The 12,481-nt window shown below is 37.2% G+C and overlaps 1 protein-coding gene and 1 pseudogene across 3 annotated transcripts in view; one reads left to right on the top strand and one right to left on the bottom strand.

The window, feature by feature from the left end:
- NARS2 (asparaginyl-tRNA synthetase 2, mitochondrial) overlaps positions 1-12,481 on the top strand; it is a 118,816-nt gene that overhangs the window by 74,444 nt on the left and 31,891 nt on the right. For 2 of the 3 annotated variants that reach the window (XM_045818125.1, XM_045818124.1), the window contains exons 7-9: positions 1,649-1,781; positions 5,733-5,831; positions 5,946-5,978. In XM_045818125.1, coding sequence (XP_045674081.1) covers positions 1,649-1,781; positions 5,733-5,831; positions 5,946-5,978 — 265 coding nt within the window. Of the gene's footprint in view, positions 1-1,648; positions 1,782-5,732; positions 5,832-5,940; positions 5,979-12,481 lie in introns of all 3 variants that reach the window. The other variant, XM_045818123.1, reaches the window with a different exon arrangement.
- Positions 7,010-7,329, bottom strand: LOC123805297 (annotated as a pseudogene).

The raw sequence follows: 12,481 nt of genomic DNA, 5'->3' as shown, positions 1-12,481 counted from the left end.
TGCTCAGAATGATATGGGAAATGTGGGCACTGGGGAAGAGGTGGGGGAGGGGAGATGTGGTTTGGGTGACTCAGTGGATTAATTGTGATTAGCAGAATTGGGGGAAATGTAAAAACAAAAGCAGGATTGTTCACTATTTTTGTTTTTTATTTGGGGAAGCATGGCAAGAGTTTTCTTTTTCACAAGGTAGGTTCAGTGTTTTCAGGGACATTCTAGTTGGTGAGTCTGGATCTGAATCTTGGGAGGGAGATTACCATAGTAATATTCTTGAGTTATTACTGTTTGTTTTTCCATTAGAAGCTAAGGTCCTCACAGGTCAACTGATTATGGTCTCAGGAAGGTGGCTGTAGAATCAAAACATAAATTCCTCAGCTTCTTACCAAGTAGGCCTTAACTGATATGGCCTCTTGAAAGAAAAAAAACAAAATCTTTTGATTTCCACTATGATTGTTTTACTATCTCATTTCCCAGAGTATCTCTACTTAAAAAAGAAAGACAAGAACTGGTATGTATATTCACAGTCTGTCCATTTTCTGCACTACGTTTTCTCATCATAGTGTTATTTCACTGATGACAGGCAAGTAAAGAATGCTAAGGATAATAGCTGAAGAACCCCAGACCTCTTTTTTTTGCTCTAGCAAAACCTTAAAATTCAAATATTAGCTGGTCCTCAAGAAATATTCATTACTTCGTATCGTTTGATCTAATCTCAGTTGTTGCCCTGTTTTTGTATGAGGGGACTGATTGTAAGTGTCAAAGAATGAGGTAGTGTTACTTGTGTAGGAATTTAAAAATACTGTTTTCATGTTTAGATTGTTGAGCTATAGTTCTTTTTGAAAACCAGAGAATTAAGTAGACAGGTATTCCCTTACCCCCAAATTTGAGTGGTCATTCAGCAGTAATTGAAACAGTTGGGCAGTTGTGAAGGACTTGGGCAGGCTTTAAACAAGGCAAATTATCACCTTACATATCTGATATTCTTCTTTTTTTTCACATATCTAAAAAATAATTAGCACACCTTTGTTTTTAAAGATTTTGTTTATTTTTAAAGAGAGGGGAAGGGAGGGAGAAAGAGAGGGAGAGAAACATCAATGTGTGGTTGCCTCTCACTCGCCCCCTACTGGGGACCTGGCCTGCAACCCGGGCATTTGCCCTGACTGGGAATTGAACTAGCAACCCTTTGGTTCTCGGGCCAGCACTCAGCCACTGAGCCACACCAGCCAGGGCTAATTAGCACACTTTATCCAGATGAAATTCTAGTTTTAACTGCCTCTATCTAGATTCTCTGTGTGGCGTCTTGGGCTGTGGTGTTTTTCCTTTACTTTGTTCTTGATTGCTGTGAAATGTGGTTGCTGCTGTTTAAGGCAGCTGCAGTGGAGTGACAATTCTATATTTAGTGAGCCATAGGGTTTGTAAAGCATTTGCAAATTCCTTCAGGATAAAATTGTTTCTATAAATGTAATATTTTTAATGAAACTATTATTATCATCCATTAGAGAAATACAGCGGCTAATATTTGTGGATATGTGGACAAGACAGAGGCACAAAACTTTTTTTTTTTTGGTTTCATTAGGAGCCCATGAGTATTTTAAAATCTTGAAATTAATCATGTGAATCCTATTTTTATACTCTTAATCTTGAATTGCAGAGCTTTTACTCAAGTGTTTACCTTTGGCCCAACATTCCGAGCAGAGAATTCTCAGAGCCGGAGACACCTGGCCGAGTTCTATATGGTAGAAGCAGAGATTTCTTTCGTTGAGAGCCTTCAAGATCTTATGCAGGTAGGTACACAAGTTTTAAAATAGTTTCTAAATGTCAGGCATCTATGACATGAAAGTGCCTCTGTATACATTTTTATATCTGTGCATTAGAGGTATTCATAGAATGAAAAAGATAACTACTTAATTTAATAAACATCTCATGAATGCCTTTAGTGCATTTTTAGCCGGATAGATTTAAGTTCATATCCCAGGCCTGCCAGTAACTTGTTATGATGTTACCTAACCTTGGTGGTCTTCAGCTTCCTCAACTGTACAATGAGAATAATAGTACCTATTTCATAGTTATTGTGAGGAGTAAAAAAAAAAACAGTGTATATACTGGAAAGCACCTCTAGTACAAGGTGAGGCACATAGCAGTCTCAATCAATAGTAGCTCTTATTATTTCATAGGCAAATGAATAAAACAGAACATCTTTATGCTTAGAGAACCTTCTATATAGCTATATTAGAATGCATCCACAGGTGCTGCAGAGTTTGTTTAGGGGGCAAGGAATAAGGCTGGACAGGTAGTCAAGAGTCTGATCATAGAAAGACTTTATATTTAAATACCATGCTAAGGGGTTTGAATTTAATCCAAAAGGTAAAGGAGAAGGAGTTCTCAGTGGGAAAGGCCATGGTCAGAGTTATATTTTAGAAAAATCTCTCTAGCAGCAACATGAAGAATGATTTAGAGGGTGATAAAAATAGGAGCGGGAGCCCTTCTAGGAGGCTGTGGCCATAATCCAGATAGAGCACACAGACTCTGGAGTTGAGTGGACCAGGGTTTGATTCTCAACTCCATCAGTTACTTGCTGTGTGCCTTAGATGAGGGACTTAATTTCTCTGCACCTCAGTTTCCTTACCTATAAAATGGGAATGACAATTCCTACTTCAATAGGGTAGTTACAAAGATCAGACAGATTATATATATAAGGCATTTAGCATAGTTCATAGCACTTAATAAGTACCCAGAAATTATTAACTGTTGTTATTATGAATTCTCAATTCAGTACCATTTTGATTAGCATCTTAGTTTGGATTTATAATTACAAGATGTTTATTTTAGCAATTTTTATCAGTTCTTCTATTCATCTACATACCCTTCTCATCTACCCAGTAAATGACCCAATTCCACTTAAAATCTTAACATCAAATATACCATCAAACAAAATGGACTCACTATTTTATTATCCCATCTTAGGTTGGGTTTCCTAGTAAACAAACTCAAAAGCAGAGATTAGCATATGGGGGATTATTGGGAAATGCTCTAGAGAACAACACCTGTGGGGAAAGGATGAAAGCAGCACTGGGCAGAGGGAAAAGGTGAGCAGTGATGCCTTTACAAGCAGAGGCCTTAGCTACTTCTCTGAGGAACTTTGGAGCTGAAATGGTCCTTCAGAGCTATCCCATATGAGGGTGTAGGGGTGGGCATTTGTGCTTCCTGCCGTCAACCAGTCATTGGACATCAGCTAGCCTTGGGAAGAGGCGTAACCATGGGTGAGATAGCACTCTTGGCCTGGTCTGTTCCTGAAGAGGGAGTCGACCATGAACCATCAGTAGGGAACATGCCCAGCAGAGAAAGCTCTTGGTCCTGACGGGTGTTCTGGCCATACACCATAGCATCCACTTCCACGCCCCTTTAACATCTTCTATTGCTGTAGCTCAATGTTCCCCAGGGGCCACTTTTGGTTGCCCCTGCTAGAGAGTGGGGAAGAGTATTTGCTAATGGCATCTAGTGGGTAAAGTCTAAGGATGCTGTTGAGTGTCCTACAATGCACAGCCTGCTCCCCCAAACAAAGAATTTTCTGGCCAAAAATGTCAGTTGTAACACTGTTCAGTAACCCTTTGCTAGATTGTAGGGATTCCAATCTGAGCCTCACATGGAGTCATTAAAATTCCTTAAGCTGCTTTCAGTTTGATCCCACAACCCAATTCTGTATTATTCTTTCACTCAGGCAGTGAGAGTGTCATAAGGAACAAAACCATACTTTTTATCTCCCTGTTCGTTCTGCCTTGACCCTGTCTCCAGTGCCCCAACATAGATTCCAGAGGGAAAGCTTACAAAAACAATATATCAGTTATGTCAGAATTTATTAAATGTTATAATCTTTGCTCTATAATTATATATTCTGTAATTAAATAATTCTTATGTACTTGGTACCCCGCTCAGTGGGACTCAGCATATACTGGTGAATGATTTAATTAATTAAAATATAAGCTTTTCTCTTAAAAATAAATGAAAAAAGTATGCTCAACCCAAAAGTGGTCTCCTGCTGCTCTTAAATTTTCTCCCCTTATAAGTTACATTCTGTGGAAATTATTATCTTGATGAAGAGCAGTCTCTTAAATATTAAATTAGAATATTATAACAAAGGAATTTTCCCTCATGAGGTATAGCAATTAAATATTACTATTTTAGTGCCATTGAGTAATATACTTTTAAAAACATCTGAGGGGTACGCTAATCCTTCAGTTAAGTTTATTTTTCCTTCAGATATATTTATAGAGCATAGTCTGAAAGTCAGGGTTAGAGAAGCCAATGATTTACTTTTTCAAATGGAAGTCGACTGCTTATAAAAGACACTGATTTAACGACTCCAGTGGTCAAAGTCTTCACCCTACAGATAGGTGTGTTGTGTCCCTCAGCAGTTCAGGTGTACCGTCCAACCCTTCTGTTCTTTTTTTCTCCCAGTATGCATTGTTCTTTTTAGTGACTGGAGGTATGGCTCTTCATAAATCATTCATTTACTTAGTGATTTCTTTATCTCACTGCTAGATTGAAGGTGATGCAGCCTCAAGGTAAAAAATCTTCAGCTTCCTTTTGTTCTCCTTCCATCCAATTATTTTTTACGTCTGAATACTATATATAGGTTCAAATATAAAAATGAAAAATGTTTATAAATATAAAAATATATAAACATATATCTGGTTGTCACTTGGTAATCAAGTACTTTCTTATATCCGGTCATATTAAATTACTTCAGTAGATGCTGGTGCCCACTGTGTTTGCAGCTTCCATAGGGTTCTCCCTCAATGCCAGAAAGGAAAGGAAGACACCTGCCTGTACGGCTCCTGTGCTTGAGAATTCTCCGGGTCTTTATGAGTACAACGTTTGGAGGGCCTCATAGGGTTTTACTGACTTCAAACCAAACATTTTAGTTTTGGTTAACAATATTTTAGAAATTTTCCATTTCAATCACTTTTTTCTTTTATAAACAAGTTTTTCCCATGAGATTTCTATGGACACTTCTAGTAGAATGAATTCTTATACGGGATGAGCAGAAGTAGTTTTACAGTTCATGTGGAAAATAATACACTAATTAATAAATGATAATACAAGAATTCTGTGTTTCACTTACAACTGTAAACCTACTTTTGCCCACTCTGTAAGCTGGTATGTGTTATTTTTACTATATGCTTTGGCAAAGCAAAAGTGTATATAGTTAGATATAGATAATACCTCATTGCCTCTCTAATTTTAAAATTTAATTCCATTTACCAATGATGGAATGAACACTTTTGAAAGTGTCTCACTCTTCACAAGTAGTGTTTGTGGTGTGCTTCCATGGGCCAGGTACAGAGCTAAGTCCTCTACACGGATTATCTCATTTAACTCTCACAACAGTCCTGCAAGCTAGGTGCTGTTGTTATGGTTCTACAATTGAGTACACTGAAATTTAGAAAGGCATCAATCCGTTTTAACTGTTTATTTTTCATCCAACTTCACTATTAGTATTGAAACTGTTAACAAAGGATTTAAACATTTTTCTTTCTCTTTTGACCCACTCTGAGAAGTTGCAGTTCCTCTTCTAATCAGTCTGAAAAACTGAACTTGCTGTAGTACATTCAGGATCAAGAGGCCTAATGGATTTATAGTTGCTAAAACCTGGGAAGCAATCCTTACAATACCCTAAACAGATTTTTCATCTGAAGTAGCTCTCATGTCAGGCAATTCTGTGTTACTTCTCATAGGTTATGGAGGGGCTCTTCAAGTCTGCAACAATGATGGTTCTCTCAAATTGTCCTGAAGATGTTGAGCTCTGTCACAAATTCATGGCTCCTGGCCAAAAGGTAATTAGTTTTGTGGATAAAGCCCAATACATCTACTCTTCAAATATGTTAATTAATATAATGAAATAATTACATTCAATAATAAATTTTCTTTATCTTTTCTTACAAGGACAGATTAGAACATATGCTGAAAAACAACTTTTTAATGTAAGTAGATATACTTTTTCTGAACTTCATTCATACTTTGTAATCATATTTATCATACTATATTAATTTTTTTTTGTTTATGTATCTGCTTTTTACACTCCCTAGACTCAAGAAAGACCCATGTTTTAATTATTTTTATAGTTCTCATGTCTGGTTCATAGTCAACAACCAAAGGTTCATGAATCAATAAATGAATAAATTACAGCTAGATAAATGAACATAGATGTTATTAACTGTATTAATGCCATTCAAACTCATACTAACTTTAGTGATCAAAATGTGGCTTATTAAAAAACAAACTTAAAATACATGCATGTAATGTCTACCTCTCAGTTATTCTCTGTATCAGTCTTCTTTCTTTTTCTTCTTTACCTTTACTTGCTAAAATGTGATAATATATCCCAAACTTTTTGCCACTTTTTAAAAAAGCATAATACATATATTATTGCTTCATTTCCAGTATAATTCTATTCAAGTAGTACTTGATACTGGACTAGTTGTTTATTTTACCAATCATATAAGCAGACAGTCATATTGGACTTAGTATTCAGTGTATTTATATTGTGTATAGGAATTAAGTTTGATACTAGTAGAGTAGAAAATTGTGTCTGAAAATAAGTTGATGTCATTGTTCAGTTGTAATTTTTAGGTTTAGGAAATTTTGTTCTAATAAAGATTTCAACCTGTCCTTGAGGAGGGAAAGGAAAAACTTGGCAGATTGACAGAGTTGAGGAAAAGGAAGAAACTTGACAGTTGATGGAGCTGAGAATTTCAGGTGTCAGCCTAGACCCTCGGGTTACAAGTTGAAAGTGATGATTGTGGAGCCTGAATGAATAAACAGCAGGGCAGCAGAGGTGGAGTCAGAAGAGGAGGGAAGAGTCAGCAGCCACCAGATAGAGAATCGAAAGACAGTGAAGTATAAGTGAAGGCTTTGAGGTTTTTTCTTTCACTTAAATTTATATTGAATATTTACTATGTGCCAGGCATTGTTCTAGAAGAAAACTCTTTTTTTCCCTGCTTCCAAGTTTTTATTAACATGACTTTTTGAAAACAAGCGTCCATACCAGTGTGGTGGGTGAGGGTGGGAGAAGAGGGGAGGGGCAGGCAGGACAAGGGGAAGGAATCCTGCCCTCTTGATAGTAAAGCTCCAGGTTCATCCTCTGGTGGATTTCATAGTTCCCAGAGAAACATGGTCCTTAAAAACTGCATACCACTTCTTTAGCACGACCTCATTCCAGTGTGAACCAATTTGGCCTGCAGTCAATTTCCTGAGGTCACTGATGGTGTCATCAGTGCTGCACCTCACGTGGACCGTCTTCGCCGGACTGTTGTTGCAAACAAACTGGACCATCCTGTTGGGAGCTCATATCACCTAGAACCTGCCAATGCCACAACCTCCTTACTTAAGGGCCAGGGCCATAAAAACTGTGTTAAAGCAGTGACCAAACAGATGGAATCCATTGCCTTCACTGAGCTTACATTTCTGGTGGACGTAGCAATAGTGAAGAAAGAAAAGAAGTGAAACATGTAGTCTGTGAGAATGAATATTAAGGAGAAGAAAACTCAGGGAAGAGAAAGTACACAAGAGACGACAAGAAAAGAATGAAGAGGTAGAAATTTTAGAAATCGTAGCAAGGAAGATTTCACTGAGATGATTTTTGAGTAAAGATCTAAAGAAAGTGAAAGAACTAGCTGTGTAGATATCTGGGAAAAGACCATTCCAGGCAGAGGGAATAGCAAGTATAAAGGCCCTAAGGTTGGAGCATACCTGATGTGTTCTAGTAATAGCGAAGAGTGAATACAGAAAGAAGGTAAAGTACGAGACGAGGCATGGATGGAAAAATCACTTGCAGCCTTGTAAGTCACCGTGAGGAATTTGGGTTTGTACTTGGATCAGATGGGGAAGCCATTGAAGGGTTCCCTGCAGAGGGCTGACAAAATCTGAATTGGACTTAACAGGATCACTTTTGCTGCTTTTTGAGAATAAACTGTAGTAGAACATGTGTAAGAACAGAAAACCAACTAGATTGATAACATACTGGAATATTACACAGCCATGAAAAAGAAATGGATCTTGCCATTTGAGACAACATGGATGGACCATGTATTAGGGTTCTCCAGAGAAACAAGACCAGCAAGGTGTATATATAAAAAGATTTATTTAAGGAATTAGTACACGCAATTGTGGAGGCTTGACGAGTTCCAGATCTGATAGAGTAGTCCAGCAGGCTGGAGGCCCAGGAAAGAGTGACAGTTAGAGTCCAAAGGCAGTCTGCTGGCAGAATTCCTTCTTGTGGAGAGGAGGCCAATATTTGTTCTGTTAGGACCTCCAACAGATTAGATGCAGCCTACCCACATTGTAGAGGGCAGTATGCTTTACTCAGAGTCCATGGATTTAAATTTTAATCTCGTTCAAAAAACACCCTTACAGAAACATCCTGAATAACATTTTATTGAATATCTGGATACCATAGCCCAGCCAAATTTGTACAGAAAATTAACCATCACAGACCAGGGTAGTTGTAATGGAGGTAGAGAGTTGTTCTGTTCTGGATATATTTTAAAGATAGAGCAAACAGGGTCTGCTGAGAGTGAGAAGGAGAAAGAGTAATGGGTGACTTCAAAGCTTTTGTCCTATATGGCTGTAAAAATGGAATTGCTGTGAACTGAGGTTGGGGAAGCCATGAGAGTAGCAGGGGGTTGGGGAAGAGAGGGGATGGTATCAGGTACCTTTTTAAGATTGAGAAGCTTTTCAGACATCTAGTTATAGAGGCTGGGAAGGCAGTTTGAATGTCCAGATCTGGAGTTTATAGGAGAGCTCTGGACATAAGCAAATTGATAAAAGTAGTAATTAAGTAGATAAGGAAAGAAGTAATTTGGGCATCTAGAAATCTGTGCTGGTGACAGAAAACCAGGGAGAACATCTTAAGTAATGTAGCTCCTACCTAAGAAATTAGACCTTAGGTGGGGGGGAAAACATAGCCACCATTTATTGAATATTTACTGTGAGCCATTGATAAACTTTGCACACATTAGTAGTTCATATTATCTTCACAAGTCTGTGAGTAGTAGTTATTGCCATTCTATGGATGAATCAACTCAGATGAGGCAAAGAAAAGATGAAATGGAGATTCAAACTCGTATGTCTGATTTCAAAGCTCATCTTTAAGCCACTGTACTGCCTATATTTGAAAGGGCATTAAAATTAATGCTAGAGTAGTTGTAGCTCACCCACTATCTTTAAGACGCTTATGTATCACTTAACTGTTGTGCTGTGAGTCTGTAAAATACTGAAGTTGGGGAAATGACCTCATGGGCTGTGCTGTTACCATCACCCATTCCACACAGCACAAATCGTAGTTGAGTTTTAAATCTATGTGTGTGGTTACTGTTTGGTGTCTGTCACCTCCATGTGGTCAGAAGCTTGTTTATATTGTTTGCTATTGTGCCCTCAGTGCTTAAGAACTCAGTAAATACCTATTGAATAACTGAGGGAACTAATAAATGACAACTGAGTGACCATGGGGTTGAGGGTGTTCTCCTGTAGACTAGGTCCTCTCCCTAAGGTCCCCGTTAATTCCTATCCCTGTTTACTTTAGACACTGAGTATAGTGGATTCTAATCCTGCCTCTGCCACTTTTTAGCCATTAATGAATGGACTAATATTTTTCAGTGGATACATATTGACTGCCTACTTTGAGTTAGGCACTGTGCCAGTCATTGAGGATTCAGTAGTGAAAATAGGCATGGATCGGTCCTGCTATGGAATTTAAAGTCTAGGGAAAAATATAAATAGCCCAGTAGTCACATGAATAATTATTTAGTTACAACTATGAGCCTGATTAATAGTAAATTTTAACCTTTCTGAACTTCAGTTTTCTCATCTATAAAGGGACCATTTGTCTGTCTTATATTGGTGAAGGGTCCAAATGCCCATTGCTGAAGCAGTGTGGCAGATAACTGGGAAACACTCCTGCTACAAACCATCTGAAAACACTAGTTAAAATATTATAAAATTATTTTATTTTTTAAAATACCTTGTTGAGTTCCCTAGAAGTCCCAGGAGCTAGAAATGAATAGGGACCTAAACACCAGAGGAATATACAAAATGACATGATACTGAGGATTCTCAAGGTGGTGGCGATCAGGGGGTGAGGGTGGGCACGTTGGTCAGTCTTTGAGACCAGAGATTTTAACAGCCAGGAGAGGACATGACAGTAAACCTAGGCATGATGAATTAGAATTGAGATACTTCCTGAAACACACACACGTAAAACATCATGTGACTATAGTCTTTTCAATAAATTTCAGTGTATTCTTGACTACTTGTTATAGTTGTTTCATATAAATATATATTACTTAAAAGATTTGTGTAGTAATTGAATTTAGCTTTATCAAGCAAAAATAGAATTTATTTACTTTCCATTTCCTTCTGGGGGTGTCCAACCTGCAGCCCACGGGCCGCATGCAACCCAAGATGGCTGCATTTGCAGCTCAACACAAAACCATAAATTTAGTTAAAACATTATGAGATTTTTTTGTGCGTGATTGATTATATGTCGCAGCATATTTAACGTGTAGCCCAAGACAACTCTTCTTTTAGTGTGGCCCAGAGATGCCAGAAGGTTGGACACCCCTGCTATGGTATGGAGGCTTTTAAAATATAGAGTCCTTACCTTTTTACTTGCTCTTTGTTTGTCTCTGTGAATATGAGGCAAAGAATACTAACAGTGATCTCTTTAGCATAGCAGTCTTACTCCAACAACTTCATAGTAACTTTCTTCATTCAACAATTAAAAATTTGAAACATGAAGGTATTTTGATACTGTATCATGCTATCTTACAGTGTCTTCTCAAATTCTTTCCTCAGAGCACTTTGGAGGTAGTTTCTAGGAAGGAGAAGAAATAGTCTCTATATATATATATCAACAAAAATTAGTAGAGAGAGTTGATGAAGGCCATTAGGAATATCCAGTATCAGACCTGTAATTTGAACTTGAAAGCTCTGCCTCAATTTAAGGTGTGGAAGGAAGAGGACAGAATATCAGAATAACAAGAGACATTTGGACATGAGAGTCATTTTTCTTAATAATGTAACAGTAACATATTAATGGTACAAAATCCTTTTTGATTGCTCTTATATTTCTCTGTGTAATGAATAGATCATATCAAGTAATGATGGACTAGAACAATGGAATGTCTAAGCAGAAAGAACGTTAGGTAATATAATCCAACCTCCTTTTTTACAAGTGACAATACTTAATTTTTTAATGTGTTATAGCACATTACAAAAAGTTTATAAAATGCTTCCATTAAAGTGAAGTGATTTACATAGCTGGTAAGTGGTGGTAGAGTGAGAGGGAAAACCCAAATCTTTTGTTTTAATTGAACAGATGAAACTCCAAGTGGTTGAGGCATGATCTCCATTGAGAGCTTAGACTCCGGAGTCAGCACAGCCGGGTTCACTACTTACTTAGACGAGCCATTTTTGGCAAGTTAATGGGTCCTCTCTGAGCTTCAACTTCCCTTCTGTAAAATGGTGGTTTAAAAATTACTACTACTACCAACACCATTCTTACTTTAGAAATTACCTGTTATTCAATATTAGATTTTTAATTTGAGTAGAAATTTCATGTTAGAAAAAACTTACCACTCAAAACATAGCTTTGGGGACTTTATTTGTGCTATAAGATACAGCTCTTTCCAGTTATTATAGCATGAGCTTCATTTTTTTTCAGAGAATAAGTTTGTGTTGGGTAAGTTATAGTTTGAGCTCAAAGTTCTTTTGGGACTTTGTGGATTTTTGTTTTTAATCACCCGAAGCACGGTTGCAGAAGACTTAGAGAAACTGGCATTATTATGTGTCATTGGTGGATACAAATCAGTATAGCCCTGTGAAAGCGTATTTGCATTTGCAGTTTTATATGTTTTAAAAGATACTGCCGAAGATCCAACAATTTCATTTTTTATTTGCAAAACTAGTATATAAGAATCATTTGTAAGAGTATAAAATAAATATATGTAGTAATGGTTTATAATTGCAAAAGATTGGAAATGGCTGAAGTACCCATCAGTAGATGACTGGTTAAAACTAATTCAGATACATGTAACAGTTCAAAAAATGAAGCATTTCATACACTGATGTGGAAAGATCTGCAAGTTATATTACTGAATAAAGATTTAAAAAATGTATGGTATACTCTGTGGCTACCATCTATTTTAAGACAGGGAGATTATATATTAATATTTGCTTATAGACGTATAAAACCTCTGGAAGGGCACTCAAAACACTGACAGCGAATGTATAAGGAGAGGAACTAACTAGGTAGCTATGGGACAGAATGGAAAGAAGGTATATACTCTTTTATACATCTTGATTTTTTAAAACGATGTCCATATATTATTTATTCAAATAGTTTGTAGAAATTTTTGGCTTGGCTTGCTTTAGGCATGAGGGTTTCTTACTGAGGTAACCAATGGCAGTTTTCCCTAACTGTTCTAAA

Source organism: Phyllostomus hastatus, unplaced genomic scaffold (genome assembly GCF_019186645.2).
Source record: "Phyllostomus hastatus isolate PE091 unplaced genomic scaffold, TTU_PhHast_1.1 phas_scaffold_317, whole genome shotgun sequence".
Lineage (NCBI taxonomy): Eukaryota > Metazoa > Chordata > Mammalia > Chiroptera > Phyllostomidae > Phyllostomus > Phyllostomus hastatus.
The sequence above is the reverse complement of the archived record's forward strand: the minus strand, read 5'-3'. Positions and strand labels throughout refer to the sequence as shown.